This window comes from Exophiala oligosperma (genome assembly GCF_000835515.1).
Source record: "Exophiala oligosperma strain CBS 72588 unplaced genomic scaffold supercont1.4, whole genome shotgun sequence".
Classification (NCBI taxonomy): domain Eukaryota; kingdom Fungi; phylum Ascomycota; class Eurotiomycetes; order Chaetothyriales; family Herpotrichiellaceae; genus Exophiala; species Exophiala oligosperma.
In genome coordinates this window covers 2,659,872-2,678,070 of record NW_015622821.1, presented here as the reverse complement: position 1 = coordinate 2,678,070, position 18,199 = coordinate 2,659,872, and the positions used below count along the sequence as shown (strand labels likewise).

The window sequence follows — 18,199 nt, the reverse complement described above, 5'->3', positions numbered from 1 at the left end:
GGAATGATACGCGACTTGGCTGAGGACTTTGATAAATCGTGGATGGAAACAACAAAGGTGTCGTAAAGTTCGCCTTAGTATATTCCTTCCCCTTTGGGTTTAGCTTGGTGACAAGTCCCACTCATCCATCATGCTCTACGCGAACTCGAATGACGGGTTGTGATTCTGAATGAAGTCCTACTGGTCTCGAATCTCTCAAACTGAAATATGTGCTGACACTCGAGCCCGGCAATGGTCTCGACTTTTGTGGTGTGCACAGAAGGCAGCAGGCGGGAACGTCAGTCTGCTGCATCACTATAAAGTGGTTCGCGCGGCACGCCCTTCAAGGACCCGAGTCTGACTGTGGAATAATAACACTTGTAATGTACTGAAAAGACAAGAGCCATTGAGTACCTGTAATCATCATCGGATTCTTGACACTGGCACGATGTCTGAACAGCAGAGACTACAAGGCGATGACCTGTATGAAAAGTCCCCAACCACGGTCAACCCTGCCCCCTCTCCTCACGATCCTACCGAACAAGACGTTAGTATATTGCCAGAGACCGGACATGCCCAAGAGTTGGCCAGAAACTTCAACTTGCTCTCTCTCGCAGGGACTGGGGTTGTGACAGGCAATGTCTGGCCGGCACTGGGAGGATCCATCCTGGTGGCAATATACAATGGGGGCCCTCCGGGAGTTTTGTACGAGTTCATTGCCGCAAGCTGCTTCTACTTCATCGTAGCAGCGTCCTTGGCCGAACTTGCCTCGGCCATGCCTTCTTCGGCAGGACCGTATCTTTGGGCCTCAATCACACCAGGCAGGAAATATGGCCGGGTGGTTGGCTTTTTCGCGGGATGGTGGAACCTGTTCGCTTGGATATTCGCTGCGGCATCGATGAGTGCCATCTCCGGTAAGAGTTGTGTTACCGAAATTTCTTTGAAAGGGTGATCTCTAACAAAACCCACAGGAAATATTGTCGTTCAGATGTACGCCTTGACACATCCCAGTCTGGAGGTCAAAAGCTGGCATATCTTCGTTGCCTACATCCTCATCACATGGCTTTGTTGTGCCGCCGTGTGTCTCTTCAACAAATTCATGCCTCTCCTGAACCAAATCGGTATAGTCGTCACGGTCCTCGGGATGCTGATAACGGTCTTGGTGTGCGCCATTATGCCGTCCTTGGGAGGACGACCCGGCCACGCCAACAGCAATGTCGTCTGGGGAAAATGGACAGCCGATATTGGCTATCCGAATGGCTTCGTCTTTGTGGCGGGCATGCTGAACGGCTCATACGCGATGGGCACGCCAGACTCAACGAGCCATTTGGCCGAGGAGGTTCCAAACCCTTCACGGAATATTCCCCGGGCGATTGGTATGCAATATGCCATCGGGTTTGTGAGTGGACTCTCTTACCTGATTGCGATTCTATACGCCATCAACGATTACGATGCGTTGTTTTCGTCGACCTTTCCAATAGCCGAAATATACCACCAGGCAACCAACAGCAATGCAGGCACGATTGGACTTTTGACTCTGCTCCTCCTGCCCACGTTTATCTGCGTGGTGGCAGTGTACATCACATGCGGTCGTAATCTGTGGGCGCTGTCACGGGATGGCGCCACGCCATTCCAGTGGTTTTTCGGCCGCGTCGATCAACGTTTGGGAGTCCCAGTCAGAGCTACACTCAGCTGTTGCGCAATGGTGACGGTCATGGGTTGCATTTATGTCGGCAGCGTCACCGCCTTCAACGCGTTTGTGGGCAGTTTCGTTCTGATGTCTGCTTCCTCGTACCTCGCTGCCCTGCTGCCGTTCCTACTTCGCTCCCGTCGGGGAGTCAAGTTCGGCCCGTTTCGTCTCGGTCGCATTCCTGGCTACATACTCAACTTTGTGGCTTGTGGGTTTCTCCTGGTGTGGTGTGTCATATATTGCTTTCCATATAGCTTGCCCACCAACGCACAGACGATGAACTACTCCAGCCTAATCTGGGGAGGTCTCACTATCTGGATTGGCGCGTGGTGGACTTTCCACGCTCAGAAGCGGTATCCAGGCATCGTGATGCCGGCATCCCAAGGATTAGTCTTATCATCTGTTTAAGGTTATCCCATGTATCACAGAGGGGAAGGATTGCCTGTTCTGCGCCAACGGCGTGCGTTGAACTTGAGATGGAGAGCAATCTTTGCTCCAGCGCGGTTAATGGTTGGACTCGTTGTCAAGTGACAAATTTCTATAAGCAAGTCTTCCGGGGGTTTTTGTTTCCCTGTACTTGAAAGGAAAGCGGGTGCTCTGCTCCGCGTAGGAGAATTTGTCAGGGGTCCTGCCCGGACCTGATTCGTGATGGCGGCAATTTTTCCGTGCATTCAATTCTCTCGTCAATCTGTCCTCAGTTGCTGGCCGGTGAGCCGTCGTAACCGAAATCTGGCATATCTCCTCTCATCAGGTTTTGGAATAAGTGTTGGCTCTTTACTGCGTGGTTTTGCAAGAGAGTGGTGGCGCCGAGTTATCCCGGGGAGATAATGCAGATCGCGGGGAGTTAAAGGGTGGAGCCATGATACGCTCATCACGGGCTTGTTCCATCCTTGGGCAATAGTCGATGCTGAATAGTGATCACTCCCGGGTCTACGGTACTTTGCTAACTGGAGACATTACACTGATAGATATTTCTGACGACAAATAATCTTTATGTGACTTGATACAGCCTTCTATTTCAGCTACCAAGCGGCTCGAGTGAAATCGTAGTTCAACCAATCCGTACTCAACAACTCACTCGAGAACCACGCATTTTCAAAGGGCAACTCTGCTGTCATAACTGGGTCGTTCATGGAGGTGAAATCCTCTCCGAGACCCTGCTCGCTCCATTGCCGGTTAAATTGTGTCTTTGCTAGTTCTTGGTCGGAAACTAAATAGTTCTGCTGGTCGTGGGGATTTGGGCGAGTCTCCTTTGCGGCATCGATACATCTCCCGAGGGTATTGAGGATTTGTAGCACAGTCGCGGCGGCTTCGAACTGTCGTCGATGGTGTTCAAGAATAGTAATGCAGCGATACCACACGGACTTAAGACTCGTATCATCGAAAGAAGGATCAGGGATGGGACAAAGTCTTGCAGTGGCTATGAGGATGGCAGCCACAAATATATCTGCAAAAAGATTTTTCTGTCAGTTATTTGATGTTGGGTTCCGTGCATCGTATAGCTGACTTACAGTGAATGCTGTGCCATGGCGGGCTTGGGTAATTGTCGTTCAGAGAATTATACTTCAGGTTGACCAGTGAGGTCGCGGTCGAGACACAGTGCACGCAGATTTTCACCACAAGGTCTTGCTCGAGATAGCACGATTCGCGCTTCTGACCAAGATTGAGGCTGCTTCCGTGCTGAGCGACGAATAGAAGCAGCGGTCGAAGCAAAAGAGCCCGAATGTAGAAGAATCTGACAAACTCCGTCAAAGCCACTCGTAAAAACAATTTTAGTATCGAGATCAGGCATACCTGGAATAAAATACGTTGACTTGAAGATCAACCCAATCGTCGCCCAAAGCTTGTATGGCCTCAGCCCCTAGGTCTCGTTGTAAGTGGGGAGGGAGATTAATGAGGAGCTCGTCCAGTTTCTTGTCCATGTGTAGGAGATCCGTCAACCATGTCTGTGACCAGCCGGAAGTCTTTATGTTGAGTACATAATACTCGGTGGCGTGGTTGGAATAAAACGTCGTGAGGATATCGGGTAAGATGTTGAACAATTTTATCGAGTTGATGAAGAGTCCCATTCGAGAAGGAGCATCTCTCGGCTGCCTGCCCTCACCGTCTTCGAGAAGGTATTCATCGTCTATCATCAGGGGCAATGAACACTTGGGTGTGGAATTCAATATCACGGGACGGTGGAAAACAAGTGCCACGAGTCTGAATATCGTTGTCTCAGCAAGCACTCTCAAAATATTAGAGCACAACTTACCTGTCGAGAATGACACAAGTGTACCATACGCGCCGTCGAATCTCTCGTTCTTTCTGGCTTCGTTGGAATCCATCAGAGTCTAGATGTAGCCCAAGGTTTTGTGCAGCTCGAATGCTCGTTCCCACCACATTCCAGCATCTCCTCGCATAAGATGTAGACTGTAGGTAGACAGCATGTAGAAGAAGTAGTTGAACACCGTGAAACGGGATAAGGTCAAGTGTCTCCAGAGTGACAAGCTTCCTTGAGCGCTGGTAGAATCGATCAGAGACGGACACTCTCTTCTCTTGTGGATTTGTGGAGCTAAAATGACATCCTAGTGCAAAAACAAGGTAAATAGTTGCTAGGAAGATAGGATCCGAGGGGTTACTAGGACCTCCATCATTGTTATCAGTCCATAGGTTGCGATAACCTTCATGGAAATCTGGTTGATGAAGGACAGGGAAAACCGGGTGAATCGATTCAAAAAAGCATTTGACGTAGCGGTCAGCAGCGGCGCGAGTCGGCAGTGCAAAAGGGTCGTCATTTATACTCGCGTCTTCAGGCCCGAGAGCTTGGTGCCGAGGTGTGTCTTCGACGACCAAGAAATGAAGTGGAAATGCATCGGGAGGCTTATGGAGTGCCTCGAGTGTTCTGGCAACGGTTCTGGTAAAAGCTAGAGCTGATGAACCAGACGAAAGATGGTTGGTCGGTGAATCGGGCACTGCGTTTAAAGCATCAACTGCTAAGCGTTCACCAGTAGATATCCGATTAGGAGATATCTCGACGGCATCAATCTCCGTTGCAAAGGTCTGATCTGTTTGTAGAACTAGAAAGAAGTTTACAATTAGCCTATGTAATCGGCTAATCAACAATAGAATTGACCACAATTATTCTCACCTGCTGACGAGGGATCAGGCTCCTCCCACCGGTAGGACCTAGGCCTCTGGGCTTGAGCACGAGTGTTCAAGCTATAATGACATTGTCGTAAGTCCCCAGACTTCGCCCCAAATGATGGCGGTTAAAGTACCTACCTCTTTTTTGTTAGGACGCCGGATTCATAGATGCAATCACTGTCTCTCTGCAATCGTTGGCAGCTGGAACAGACTGGCCGATCGCCATTACATTTCATCTTCCGTTTCCGACAAGGGTCGCAAGCTAGAGGAATCCTGCGGCGTTTGTGCTTTGTCCGCGCCTGCATGCTGGCATTATCCGGCCCTGCCGCGATCGCTGCGGAAGACTGTGTGGGCATTGTTATGGGTGGAATTCCTGGTGATTAGAAAGAGAAACGTGACCCTGGATGGACGTGGAGTTTTAAGACGGGGAGTTTAGACTACAATAAAGATCTGATGCAAGTGGCGTATATCAGATTTATACTGGATGTCTACTGAGATGCCACTGCCGAGGCGATAGGCGAGGGCGGGGGCCGGAAAAAGCCCCCCAACCGGGGAGGGACACCCCGTTCGACGACCCTGAGGGATCAAACACCCAATCATCTCAGGGCAACTCCATCGCCTGCTTACTTGATACTCTCGTCAGTGAAGAGCGTAAAAAAGGACCCTGTATTGCGTGAACATCGTTGCATGTTTCCAGAACAAGACTTCCCCGGCGCGATAAGACGTCTACTATGTCACCCAGATATCCTCATGTCGGGGAGCAGGATCCCGTCTCGCAAACGAGAAATGGCTCATCTGAGATGGTTTATGACTATATATACGCCTCGTCCTTCGTTTATCATTATTCCTGACGGTATAGACTTATTTCTTTTAAGATCAAAGTCCTACTTCAAACCAAAGTTCCACCATGTCAAAGATCGACGTGCATCATCACTTCTACCCAAAGGTTTTCACTCAAGGTACGATCGACATCCGTCGCTGTTGCTACAAACAAGAGCCAGTCAGCTAACGCGCCGTCTTGCAGCATTGGAGCGCCATGGGGGTGACCCTTCAGGATGGACCGTTCCTGGTTGGACAGTGGAAGACGACCGCGCCATCAACCGTGATCTCGGCACTCGCACGACCATCCTCTCCATGACGGCACCCGGCGCAATGATCGAGAGTGATCCTGTCGCGCAAGCATCCCTGGCTCGACAATCGAACGAGGCGGCGGCCAAGTTGCGTGATGACAGCCCGTCCGAGTACGGATTCTTCGCATCACTGCCGTCACTGCTGAACACAAAGGCGTGCATGGAAGAGATCGCCTACTCCCTGGACAAATTACATGCCGACGGGGTCATCGTCTTCACCCGGTACGGCGACGACAATCACTACCTGGGCCATGAAGACTTCCTCCCCATCTGGGCCGAGCTTGACCGTCGCGCAGCCGTGGTGTTTGTGCATCCCACGCACGGGGTCGACACGGCCTTGGTCAACCCTCACTTGCCGCTGCCCATGTTCGATTACCCTCACGAAACCGGGCGGACAGGAATGGACTTGATCCTCGCCGACTCTCTCAACAAGTTTCCCAATTGCAAAGTGATTCTATCCCACGCCGGAGGCACCTTACCTTATCTGATCTACCGCGCCGCTGGCATGCTGCCGTACACGCCTTTCGGAAAGAGTCTGGCCAAGTCGACCGAGCAAATACTCGCCGACGCGAGGAAGTTCTATTATGACACCGCGCTGTCTGCGAACCCACTGTCGCTGCCTCTGCTGCTCAAGTTGGCGCCACCGGGTCATGTGCTTTTTGGGAGCGACTTCCCCAATGCACCGAGTGATGGGATCAAGTACTACACGAAGAATCTCGACGAGTCTGACATGTCACTTGAGCGACGTCAGGATATCGAGTATGGTGCCGCTCTGAATCTATTCCCTCGACTCCGTAGAACATGACGGGTTGAAGAAAGACATGCCCAAACATATACGTTGGTTGAAAACTAGACCTAGATAGCTACAATTCGACAATATGTCGTTTAGAATTTACAGCTTATGAAAATGTCAACCCTGATATAGATTCTTCTCAAGCAGCTGCAACCATTTCACGAAGCTTCGAGTTCCATTTTTCCATAAACTCTTTCGATTTTGGCAGTGAAGGGTCAATCCAGAAATAGTGAGGCCATCCCACATAGTGGCCCAGCTCGACGTCGACACCGTTTTTCTTGAGCTCCTCGTAAAAGAACAAAGTCTCGTAGTACGTGGGATCGACCGACGTGGCGATAATGTATGCTTGCTTCAAGTGCTTGATGTCGGGATGGAGGAGAGGCGAATAGAGAGGATCATCCTTTTTAGGCGGATTGTACCATTCTGTACGGAGTAGAAGGAGAGAGACCCAAGAATTTAGCTTGGAAAACGAGGACGCCAGAAAAGACACCAGACATCAAACACACAATGACTCACCTCTGGCTTGAAGGACCGTATCAATACCCAGCATCGGCGCAGAGTGAAAATCAGCAATGTCATTGCGCCCTTGATACTCCGGTGGAAGCACGGAAGGGTCGCACGACGGGAAACAAGCAGCAATGAAACCTGAGCAGCTGAGGTCCGCGTCGGCCGCGTATTTGACCGCGAGGACGGCAGTGAGGTTTCCACCGGCCGAGCCTCCCATGATGAACTTCTTCTGGGGGTCTCCGCCGTACGCCGCCGCGTTCTTGTGCATCCACTCGTACGCGAAGCAAACGTCATTGAGGCCGGCGGGATAAGGATGCTCGGGGGCCAACCTGTAGTCGGGGGAGAAGATGATCATGCCGGCGTTCTCGGCGACGTCGCGTGCCAGAAAGTCCTCCATCTCAACTGACCCAGCGTACCATCCGCCGCAGTGAGGATAAAACCCAACCGGCAGGGCGTTGGTGCTTTCCTTAGCTGCCTCAACGGGCGTGAAGATACGCACTCGCTGACCCGGAGCGATGACGACGTCCTGTGCCTTCACGGCCGGGCTGGGGGGTGGGAGATTCTTCTCAATCAATGCAAACATGGCGTGAAATCGTGCTCGAGATTCCTCCACCGATTCACGAGGTAGAGTGACCCGACCTCCATAGCGTTTCTCGGCCTGTGACATCGAGTAGTGAGTTTCTGTTGGTTCGTTGTCGAGGTCCTTCCCCTGTACGCACCTCGAGCCACTGTGGATCAAGATCTGCCTTGCTTCCGTTCATGATTGAGTTCAACGCCGTCTGTGTGCCGAAGAAGGAATTGCGGAAAAGGAATTGACCAAGGTGTTGAAGTAGAGACCTGTGTATGTTTGAAGACTGTAACTATAAAGTCCCCTTGTCAACTTTCTCATATACACCAAGAGGGCATCCTCACATTAAGTACTCTTTGCGACCACGGAGCCGGCCAACAAGTACGAAAGGACGTTCTGTGCCTACTGCTCTCCACACCTCGAAAAGGGGTCTCCATGCGGGGACACCCCGTTTCCTGGGGTTGTTCAATCCCCTCTACCTGTATTGGTTTATCTCCCCGGATCTACTCTATCCTGAAGCAATCTTGACTTCATCGGAGCCGAACAAGACTCGGAGCGGCTCCGACCACGAGACCATTTCTTTCGTGGGGCCGAAGCACATTCGGGACTGTTTCATTACCTTTAGCTTGGAAGTTCCGACTAGATGGTGGCTTTATACCCTCATTCTGACTATTCCGTTATGAAAAAAGACATGTTTTGTGATGTTTCCAGTATCTTTCGTCATTCATGTACATAATATGCTAGCAATTGAACCTTTTCGTTCTCCCTAGGTAGCCAAATCTACTCTGCTGGCGACAAGAATATTTGAGTCCTTCCATCGATCTGAACAACCACTGATGCTTTTCCACTTTTGTCGGCAGTTACACTCTGCCCTGTGCTTAGACTGTACTTCCCACCAGGGGCCAATCGCTCGAGACCGAGAGTGAAGGTGCCGGCCTTTTTGCCGTTGTACAAGACGAGCTCTAGCCCTTTCGCGTCGTGACTGTACGCCTTCGCCACAAGCACATCGGGGAATTTGCAGTCCGCCAACAATGGCCCTCGCATGGTCGTGGGCTCTGGACCGTGGAGGGTCGCGTTGGCGAGATCCTGATGGCGCATCAGGCGGGCCATGAGGGCCACCACTTGCGATGTAGCCGATAGGCCTTTGTTGCGGAGGGCACCGGACTCAGTAGCTTCGACCGGGAAGTATTCGGTGTCGAGCTGCTCGAGGGCATCGATGCGGACCTTTTCATCACCAAACTCGGCCGCGCAGCCAGCCACAAAGGCACGCAGAGCACCCACGCCACTTTTGTAATTGCCCGGGTCCAGCTTGTCGGCGCCCCGGAGATCTTTGACGTCCAGACGACCCTTGTCGTTGTAGTAAATGTGTTCGCGTCGGATGATAGCCCACACACGAGAACCAATGTGGGGCAAATACGCGGTCAAGTTCATGGCGTTGATGCAGTCGGACAAAGTTCCCGAGAGTCCGGGGATGGTGAGGCCTGTCAGCTCGGACCGGATGGGCAAAATGCGACCATCTGGTTCAGTCATTTCGTCCTCGAGCGCTCTTTCGAAACGAGGCTTTATGCGGTCGGCATAGTCGTTGCCCAAGAGGCGGGAGGAAATGATGAGACCGGCCATACCGATCAAACTGGTTTTCCAAAAGGTTAGTCTGGAGAAGGATGATGATAACAGATGACAAAAACGTGTTGGGGCGGGCTAGCACTCACTTGCACAAGGAATAGGTCCAATTGGGCTCGCAAGGATAGAGACAATAGTCATTCGTGGCCATGTTGTCATACATGGCGTCAGCGAGGTCCCCAAAGCTGCGCTTGAAATGGACACCGTCGGCAATATGGAAGTCAAGTGACCCCTTTTCTTCGTAGCGCCGATCGCCAGTGGCAGAGGCGTAGAGACCAATGGCGACGCCGAGATAGCCTGTGACCATAATGTTGTCATAATTGATCGGGTCGTAGTCGGTGGTGAACTTCCCGGTCAGCCGCTCCCATCTCCAATATCCCATGATCCTCTTGGTAAGGGACTTCTCGATGCTATTGCGGCATGCCTCGGCAGCGTAGCCATGAAAGCTGGGGGCATAGTGAGTTAGGTAGAGCGCGATCGAATCGACGACACCATAGAGCTGGTAGCGGACGGCGCCAGTCTGGAATTGATCGATTACGTCGTGGTAACTGAGGTCGTCGTGTCCGGTCAGACCACGCTCAATCATGTGCTGCAAAAAGCGGAGGGTCTTGATATCAACCTCTCGACTACCAGGGGCTGGAGCAGAAACTGCACTTTCTTGCATAGTCTTGACTTGCGATGGCAACCATTTGTTGCGACGTTGCTGAATTGACTTGCCGCGAGCATTGATCTGAGCACTCTTCCAGATGGCCCAAGTGACCAGACCTACACAAACGACTCCCCAAATCGGGCCAGCTTTGTCGAGGAGTTTGTCTCCGGCTAGTACTCCAGCAAGACCAGCAGAGCCGAACCAAAGCAGCAGCGGGAATAGAACTCCTCCCATTGCAAACCAGACGAAAAGCGTCAATGGAATGCCGATAAGTGTGACGACAAAGGCTGCGAGTGATGGAATCGTGCACACCGCAACCAAACCTGCACCAGGAAAGAGTAGACCCAGAGCGGCCGCTCGGAGGGCATTCGACTGGAGGTTCTGGAAACACCACAGACCAAGAGTGAAGAGAATCGAGTACTGGAACATGGTTCTTCTCTGATAGTACCGTTTCGTAGTGCCCAATCCTGCAGAAGGTGGGATCAAAACATCTACGACCCGAGTTAGAAACTGGTGCATGACACGAGTTTAGATTAGGAGAGTGATTTCTACCTTTCAAATCAAATTGAGCCCAGCCCTTGTTATGCGCCTCTTCCTGCTGTAGCTCTTTTTCGAAACGGTATTGGGCCGTCTTCTCATTCTGGTGGGCGAAGCCAGGTTGAGTTGCCCGCTTGGTCATAACCTAACTGCATTAGTACTCTTATACCAGAACTCTGGGAAGAAACGTAGCATACCTGGGTCGACATTACTACAATTGGTGACCGGCGTCAAATTGAGATAGATTAAGGCTCCTGAGACGGAGATCAAAATTAGGCTATGACTTGCTCGTCAGAATCCTCCTTTGATGCAAAAGGTGAAAAAGGCGAAAGGAATTGCTTCATTACACCTGGGGTCAATTGCAATGAGACATGAGCTTTTATGCTTGTGGTGATGATGATGTCTTTACCACATGTCCTTTCGTCCCAATTTGGAGGGACCGTCAACCGGACCGCCTGATCCGGTTACATGTCGAACGACCTCCGGATTCGCAAAATATGAGAAGAAAAGCTCCATTGATACGGTCCGGTTACATACTTGCCAATATTCACAACCGATAGTTCTTGCATCATAATGTAGTAGCGCGGCTCAAAATCTCGTGTCCGAACTCTCATAAGAAGGATGGCATTCGGTGAAAATTTGCAAACACCTTGGCCTGCAAGAATAAACGACATCTTTCAACCAACATGGCGTGCTGTTCCATCGCAGCATCGATGATTGCGTTTCTCATCAAGATTTGCGATGTACTCAACGTGAATCTGAACTTGCAGTACAACGAGGCCTGTGACACTGGGAAGAGCAGCCAGTTTTCTGATGAGGAGCCGGAGAGATCGGAAGGAGAGATTGAAGGAACCCCCAAGACTCAATCTCTGCAATGACGCGCTCAGCATTTACGACGACAGTTGAAAAGCGCTCTGCGACGTAAACGCCTCGTTGGGAATTGCTATCTGCCACGCTGACCACCATGCAGCGCGATTGCTGCCACCACGTTATCTCTGTCGCCAAAATTTTCTGGGACGATATCGCCATTGGTGGAACTAGACGACTCGAGCTGGAGATACAACCATTAGCAGTGTTGTGATTCGGATTGTCAGTTGTGGCACTCTGCGATTTGAGGCATCTGTGTCGCCTTCTCATATGTAAGCCAGCGAGGGTTGGGATCCCCCGTGTACACAATAGAAAAATAGCCGGGTGAACATGTCATCTACAAGATGATAGATTAAGAGTGGCAGAATCGCTTTACATCGATTGCCCTCGTGCTGAGAAATTCATCAGAATGGTGTCGAAGTGGATTGGAGATGTCGTGGATTCATCGCAAGTCTCGGCACATGATGATATCGCATCCATCAGAACCAGCTGAAGTGAAGGAAAATTACATCGCTCACTTCTTTCGCACAAGCCCTTTTCTTTGCCGACGGTTAACCCGCCTTTGTTGTTGCATCCGCTTAGCGGGATTCAGACTGCATCTGTTCCGCGTTGGGGAATCTTGAACGAGGTCTTTGACGAGAGATCTCCGCAGATCAGCAACGAGGTTCATCAAACCCGGACACACGGCCCGTGTGTCCAGCCGAGCTCGTACACGGGTCTGTCGAGTCGTGTAAGTGACAGACATATGACAATAGGGTAGCTCAACTCTGAAATTGTGAGGGTTCAGATGGTTTGATAGTCGAACGCTTGAACCCTTGAACTCGGTGGAATAGGTCGTCGCTGATGTGAATTAGGGGTCTCCTCATTGCTTTATTGAGTTTCAGCCCTCGACACATTGGGTTCTCTCATGGGAAGTTCTACTGTATGGCTCCCCAAACTTCCATCCCAGCTGCAGCAAATGTGCTTGGGACTATCGGCACGATATGCTGGTGCATCCAGCTTCTTCCGCAAATATATAAAAGTTATCGCACCAAGTCGACTGAAGGAGTGCCACCAGCCATGATGTTTTTGTGGTCGGCCAGCGGTGTACCTTTTGGTGCTTATGCTATTTCTCAGAAATTCAACATTCCGATTCAGATTCAGCCGCAATGCTTCTGTCTCTTCTGCCTGGCCAATTGGGGACAATGTATGTATTATTCGAGGTAACTTCTTTCGTTCGCGTTTCCCAGGCAGAGCGGTGGGCTAATGAATCAATAGGAAGTGGACAGTGAAGAATGTCTTCCTGGTCTGTGCAATGATCCTCCTGCTCGACGGGGGGCTCCAGGGTCTCCTCGTTTGGCTACTCCGGAAGGCATACTACGAAAAGCACCTTGAATGGCCGATGACTCTGATCGGCTCAGTTGCATTTGTTCTACTCATATCAGGATACATTCCGATCCCATTTGAACTGATGAAACGAAGAGGAAGAGTGGTAGGGATTGACTTCTTCTTCCTTGCCATCGACTGGTTCGGGGCATTTTTCTCATTGATGTCGCTCGGTATGATAATCTTTTTCTCTTCCCGCATAGATGGCGTCATCCTTTTCCTCATGCTAAGTATGTTCCAGCAACGCAAAATACCTTTGATCCCTTATTTGGAACGCTATATGCGTTATGCGCGCTCATCGAGATGTCCATGTTCGTATCACATGGCATATGGATCTTCCGAACACGGCATCTGCGCAGGAAGTGTAAGGAGGCTGGGTCGAATTTTGATTCGCATCCAGAAGGAGTGGCATGGCAAAACAACGGGTTCAAACTCCCTTGGCGACGCACTGTTCGGGATTCTCAAGTCGACGTCGAAGCAAGTTCGTTATCGAATCCTTGCGAAGCTGTAGCTCTTTCTCCCCAGGAAGACACCAAACCAACTGCAAGGACTCTGGTGGATTGAATGAAATCACCTAAGCAGTCTCCAAGAAGGGTCCTTCGTTACGCACATATAGGATCATCCATCCTTGCATAAGGGCACACTGGCCAGTCGCGATGGCATACATAACTCCAGTTTGATAACAAATAGTTATATCCAGTATTTAGCATGATTTTGTAGAATAGGGCTTGTCCCTCGGTCTTGAAGTAGCATGTGAGTGGTCAGACGTAAAAGGAGCGGCATATCCGGACCGACTCTGGAGAAAAGAGGAGTACCGAGTCTAGTCTAAGCAGCCGTTGAATCCGTTAATCGACCGTCTGGGAAAGGGATTCCGTATTCGCTTCCGATGCAGTTGTTGATTGTGGGGTCTTATGCTTCACCCACGAGCACTTACAGATACATAATCAAAGGCATATGTGTTAATTTTGGCGTAAAACAACAGTCTGGATCGTGGTGAAGAACTTGAGCTAGCGATCAAGATGGATGAGTATAATGAAGCGGATCAAAGCGTTCTGGGAGATGGCTATCGCTTTCCACTCCATACTGAGGCCCTCGTGGTGGACCGTCCAAAGGCCGATTTTGTGATGACGCCCATCCTTCTGAACGATATGCGCGACGATGAGCTTCTCATAAAGATGAAGTACACTGGGATCTGCCATACCGACATAGTTCTTCAACAAGGGCTTTTGCCAATGGTCGATTTCCCGGCGATATTTGGCCATGAGGGAGCTGGAGAAGTCCTGGCGATTGGACCAGGAGTTACCAACAAAGACCTCAAAGTTGGTGACAGTGTTCTCTTGTCTTTCAATGTTTGTGGAGAGTGTCGACAGTGCCGCACCGGTCATCCAGCCTTCTGCCATCACCACCCCCAGATCAATCACAACGCCATTCGCAGGGACCAAAGTACACCAGCCGCTACCTACAACGGTGGAACCACCATCCGAAGTCAGTATTTTGGCCATTCCTCTTTCTCGAGGATATCGGTGGTTGCCGAGAGAAGCGTGGTCAAGTGCCCCCAACGGGAGATTCTTCCAAGCTTTGCACCACTCGGCTGCGGATTCCAAACAGGTGCAGGTACTGTGCTCAACGTCCTCAAGCCCAGCGAAGAGGATTCCCTGGCGGTTTTTGGGCTGGGTGCTGTCGGCTTGGCCGCTCTGATGGCAGCAAAATACCTTGGAACCAAACATATTATTGCCGTAGATTTGGTCCCCGAAAAGCTGAACATGGCAAAGGACTTCGGTGCCACGACTGTTATCAATCCGAAGGATGTTTCCGACGTAGTGCAGACAATCAAGGATCTCACGGATGGCGGAGTCAATTTCGCTATTGAATGTACAGGGGTTGTCGCGGTAATGGAACAATGCATCGAGGCACTAGGTCCATGCGGTACAGCAGCTGGGGTTGGAGTCCCTCCAGTCGGGAAGAAGGTTCAGATCGACCCTCTGAAGTTCTTACTTGAAAACAAGCGATACGTGGGCGTTATCGAAGGAGACTCAGTGCCGCCAGAGGTAAGAGTCTCGAAAGTTGAAAGTCCACCCCATGCTGAGTTGCTGACCTTCTTTATCAGTTCATACCAAAGCTGGTCAAAATGCAGCAAGAAGGCAACTTCCCAATAGACAAGATGTGCAAGGTTTACGACATAGGGGATTTTGACATTGCAATCGCAGATCTGAAAGTTGGAAAGGTAAGGCACACCTGTTGTTGTGTAGTCGTGAACAAAGTCTCACAGTAAACAGGTCATTAAACCGATCATCAAGTTCTGAGAGCGTCATGGGAGTATTCAGTAGCATTTGTGCTGTTGAATGCAGGCTCTGGGAGGCATTGTCTTGATGAAAGTTGGCGTTGTCTTCATGAGAGGAACTCCGATCTCTGTTCCACCGTAGAGATCTCTAAGGCGGAGTAATTAAGTCTATATAGCATTCACGGCTCTTGGCGTCCTTCTCATCGCATGATGTACGGAGAGCATCAACAACTTTCTGAGGCTGGTATTCCTATCCCTTGGCCTCTTCAATCTTGCCTGGTGTTGTCCCTCTAGGATCAGAATTTGATCAGCTAGACTATTTCAAAATCAGTGGCACGATGATTCGATATTCATATCTATGTCCTCTCAAGACTTTATCGGCTGTCACGGACGGTCCGTCTCGGTCCAACAGTACGCGGGCCCAAAGGACGAATTCCGCGGGACGAGAACCCCAGGTTCAAGGGAGAATGATATGAACGATTGGTCTCGACCACTCGTGATCATCTAGCCCCTACTTGCTGATGTCCACTGCTTGTCATCCGTCAGCAATGCCTCTACCTGACAATACCTCCTACGATGCTACAACCACACTGATTGTGCCATGCATTCCTCTCTTGAAGGGGCAGAAGACCTTGTCTACGTTCTTGGATCCTGCCTGACAAACTATGGAAGTGTTATCATGACAGAAATTGTCAAATCTGCGGTGGCTAAACCCAACCCAGGAAGGACTTGGCATGACTCGACGTTAGATCACTCAAACAGAACAACGGTGGATGAAATAGAGGAGACGCATTCTTCAGAAGTTGACGCCCATATTTCGGCGGCGACTTCGTCAGCGAAATTGAATTCGAAAGGGTCTATTACAGAAACACAGATTTCAAGTGCTACTGAGAAGAACCAAGCGTGTCCAGAGAACCGCTGCTCTAGTCACTCTAGGCGAAGAGACAAGCCACTTGACTTCGGCATAACCCAGCAGCAACCTGGTTGCCTTGGGGAAGAAGAAGTGCGACTACGTGAGCAGATAAAAAGCATGAAGATCAACCTTGAGGAGGATGCAGGTGTTCTAGGATGGGACGAGGTCTTCGGACTTGCATCTGTCAAGATCGCGCTTGAAGAGTTTGCAACGTTCTTCTTGAATTTTCCACACCTCACGAGAAAGCTTCGCCACTACTCAACGACAGGAATATTGCTCTTTGGACCCCAGGGTACGGGGAAGACGCTTCTGATCAAGAGCTTCGCGGTCAGATTTAACTTGGCATTGTACGACATCCGGGCTAGTGCTATCATGTCGAAGTACGTTGGCGAGTCGGAAAAATTCATCAAGGCGCTCTTTGCAGAAGTACGGGCCAATTCACCTGCAATCCTCATGTTTGATGAGTGTGACGGGCTCTTGTGCAATCCAAATGCCGACTCAACTCAGTCACACCATTACAGGCTACTACAGAACGAGCTCAAGAATCAGTGGAGTGATCTAGTCTACTCTCGTGAAGAGGTCATCGTAGTGGGCGCAACGAACAAGCCGCACGACATTGACATGGACGGCTTTGGCCGCCGGCTGTCACTGAAGCTACACGTGGAGCTGCCCAATGAGCATGCCAGTCGTTCGATTATCAAAGCTGCAATGGCCAGAGTTGTTCATACCATTGACGAAGCAGGCTTTGAAGCTCTGGGCAACCTCTGTTATGATCGTGGCCTCTCGGGATACGATGTTGATTGTTTTGTGGAGGCACAATTGAGGAAAGCCATCAGGAAGATCACCCTAGCGAAAGCATTCCGGAAACTCGAGCATGAAGACAATACACTTGTGGTTCCCTGTGAGATGACTGACAGTGGTGCTCATGAAGGTCCCTGGACGCAACTAGCAGCAGACCCCGAACAAATATCCTACTTGCCATTTTCCTTTGAGGAGATCAAAGAAGCCCTCCAGCAAGCTCGCCCCACAGTCGATGCGGCGATGATACAGAAACATATTGAATTTGCAAGTCAGTTTGGGACGAATTTAGACTGAGATGCCGTGCAGAAATTTGGACGAACTTCAGTATCATGTCCCTGGCTCGGTTTATTTGCTTCGGCTTCCCAGGAAACCCAGAGAGTCAGTAGCCTCGTTGAGCACTTCTTTGTTGGAGGAAAAGTCAGCATGCGCCGCATGCATTCATTTTGCTTGCAGAATCCTGAGACCCCGGCAACTTTTTTCCTGGGTCGGCCGAACCGGCAGTACGGTCCGCTTGGGACCGGTGCCGTTGAACGCTAGCGGAATTCTGCGGTCCGTTCGCATTTAAAGGTGATGGTCTCAGGTTTGATCCAAGCTTCACAAGTCCGTTGCCGAGCCGTGTGGCACTATCGACAACAAAAAGTGACGATACTCTAAGAGAAGGGAACATGTCTTATATTCATCGTTGTCGGAGACCACGACTCCATCATCGGCCACCGTAGGCCACTGGGATAGTAACCTTCTCTGAGTATGCACAGTCGGGTCACAGAGCCCCTCAAGCCGTGCTGTTTTACGCCAGGTCCTCCACAGCCTCAAGATTAGCGGAAATGCAAGGTGCTGATAAGTGATCCAAGGAGGCTAACCCTCTTTCTTCGACTTCTATTTCTGTGTCTACCTCTTCCCGGTTGCCAGCCCGTCCCCAATGCACTCTTTCGAACCCATCTAGCAACGTTACAGTTAGATTTCATCTCAAGCCTGAAACAGCTTCTTTGGCCGCTTCACATGTGCCTGTTCTACCAATCGCCCCTCTATTAATTTCTGGCCTGGCCATCGATCCTATCGATACCCTGTGGGGGATTTCGTGACTGCTGACTATCGAAACTCGGTGCCGAGAACATACCCTCTACCAGACTGAAGCAGGATACAGGGCGTCTAAATTTGTGGCACCACCGCTTTAGTCTACCCTGCGTGCGGTCATTTTGGTCTTTGGTGGCTTAAATCACAAACCCACTTCCCAAGCGCTTCATCCTTTGTGGCTTCAGAACGATATTTCTCATGTTATAATATGGCAGAAAATGACCACTACCGCCCTGTCAAGCGAATTAGGCAAGCTTGCCAAAATTGCCGGTAAGACGAATCTTTTCGGCCTTTCAATG

General features: G+C 50.5%; 4 protein-coding genes across 4 annotated transcripts; 2 read left to right on the top strand and 2 right to left on the bottom strand.

Moving 5' to 3' along the window:
* Positions 1 to 6,857: 6,857 nt before the first annotated feature.
* On the bottom strand, positions 6,858 to 7,986 carry PV06_05053 (uncharacterized protein; the record flags this gene model as incomplete). Its single annotated transcript, XM_016406019.1, has 3 exons — positions 6,858 to 7,141; positions 7,235 to 7,883; positions 7,945 to 7,986. 3 exons carry the CDS (start codon positions 7,984 to 7,986, stop codon positions 6,858 to 6,860), a joined length of 975 nt encoding a protein of 324 aa, XP_016264225.1.
* Positions 7,987 to 8,573: 587 nt separating this feature from the next.
* Positions 8,574 to 10,914, bottom strand: PV06_05052 (uncharacterized protein; the record flags this gene model as incomplete). The annotated part of the gene is made up of 4 exons (XM_016406018.1): positions 10,797 to 10,914; positions 10,615 to 10,744; positions 9,503 to 10,553; positions 8,574 to 9,423 (listed from the first exon to the last, which is right to left on the bottom strand). Exons 1-4 carry the CDS (start codon positions 10,806 to 10,808, stop codon positions 8,574 to 8,576), a joined length of 2,043 nt encoding a protein of 680 aa, XP_016264224.1. The 5' UTR covers positions 10,809 to 10,914.
* Positions 10,915 to 13,850: 2,936 nt separating this feature from the next.
* On the top strand, positions 13,851 to 15,134 carry PV06_05051 (uncharacterized protein; the record flags this gene model as incomplete). Its single annotated transcript, XM_016406017.1, has 3 exons — positions 13,851 to 14,879; positions 14,939 to 15,055; positions 15,108 to 15,134. 3 exons carry the CDS (start codon positions 13,851 to 13,853, stop codon positions 15,132 to 15,134), a joined length of 1,173 nt encoding a protein of 390 aa, XP_016264223.1.
* Positions 15,135 to 15,662: 528 nt separating this feature from the next.
* Positions 15,663 to 17,493, top strand: PV06_05050 (uncharacterized protein). Its single transcript, XM_016406016.1, has one exon. The coding sequence runs from the start codon at positions 15,714 to 15,716 to the stop codon at positions 17,118 to 17,120; it is 1,407 nt and encodes a 468-aa protein (XP_016264222.1). The 5' UTR covers positions 15,663 to 15,713; the 3' UTR covers positions 17,121 to 17,493.
* The last annotated feature ends 706 nt before the right edge of the window (positions 17,494 to 18,199 follow it).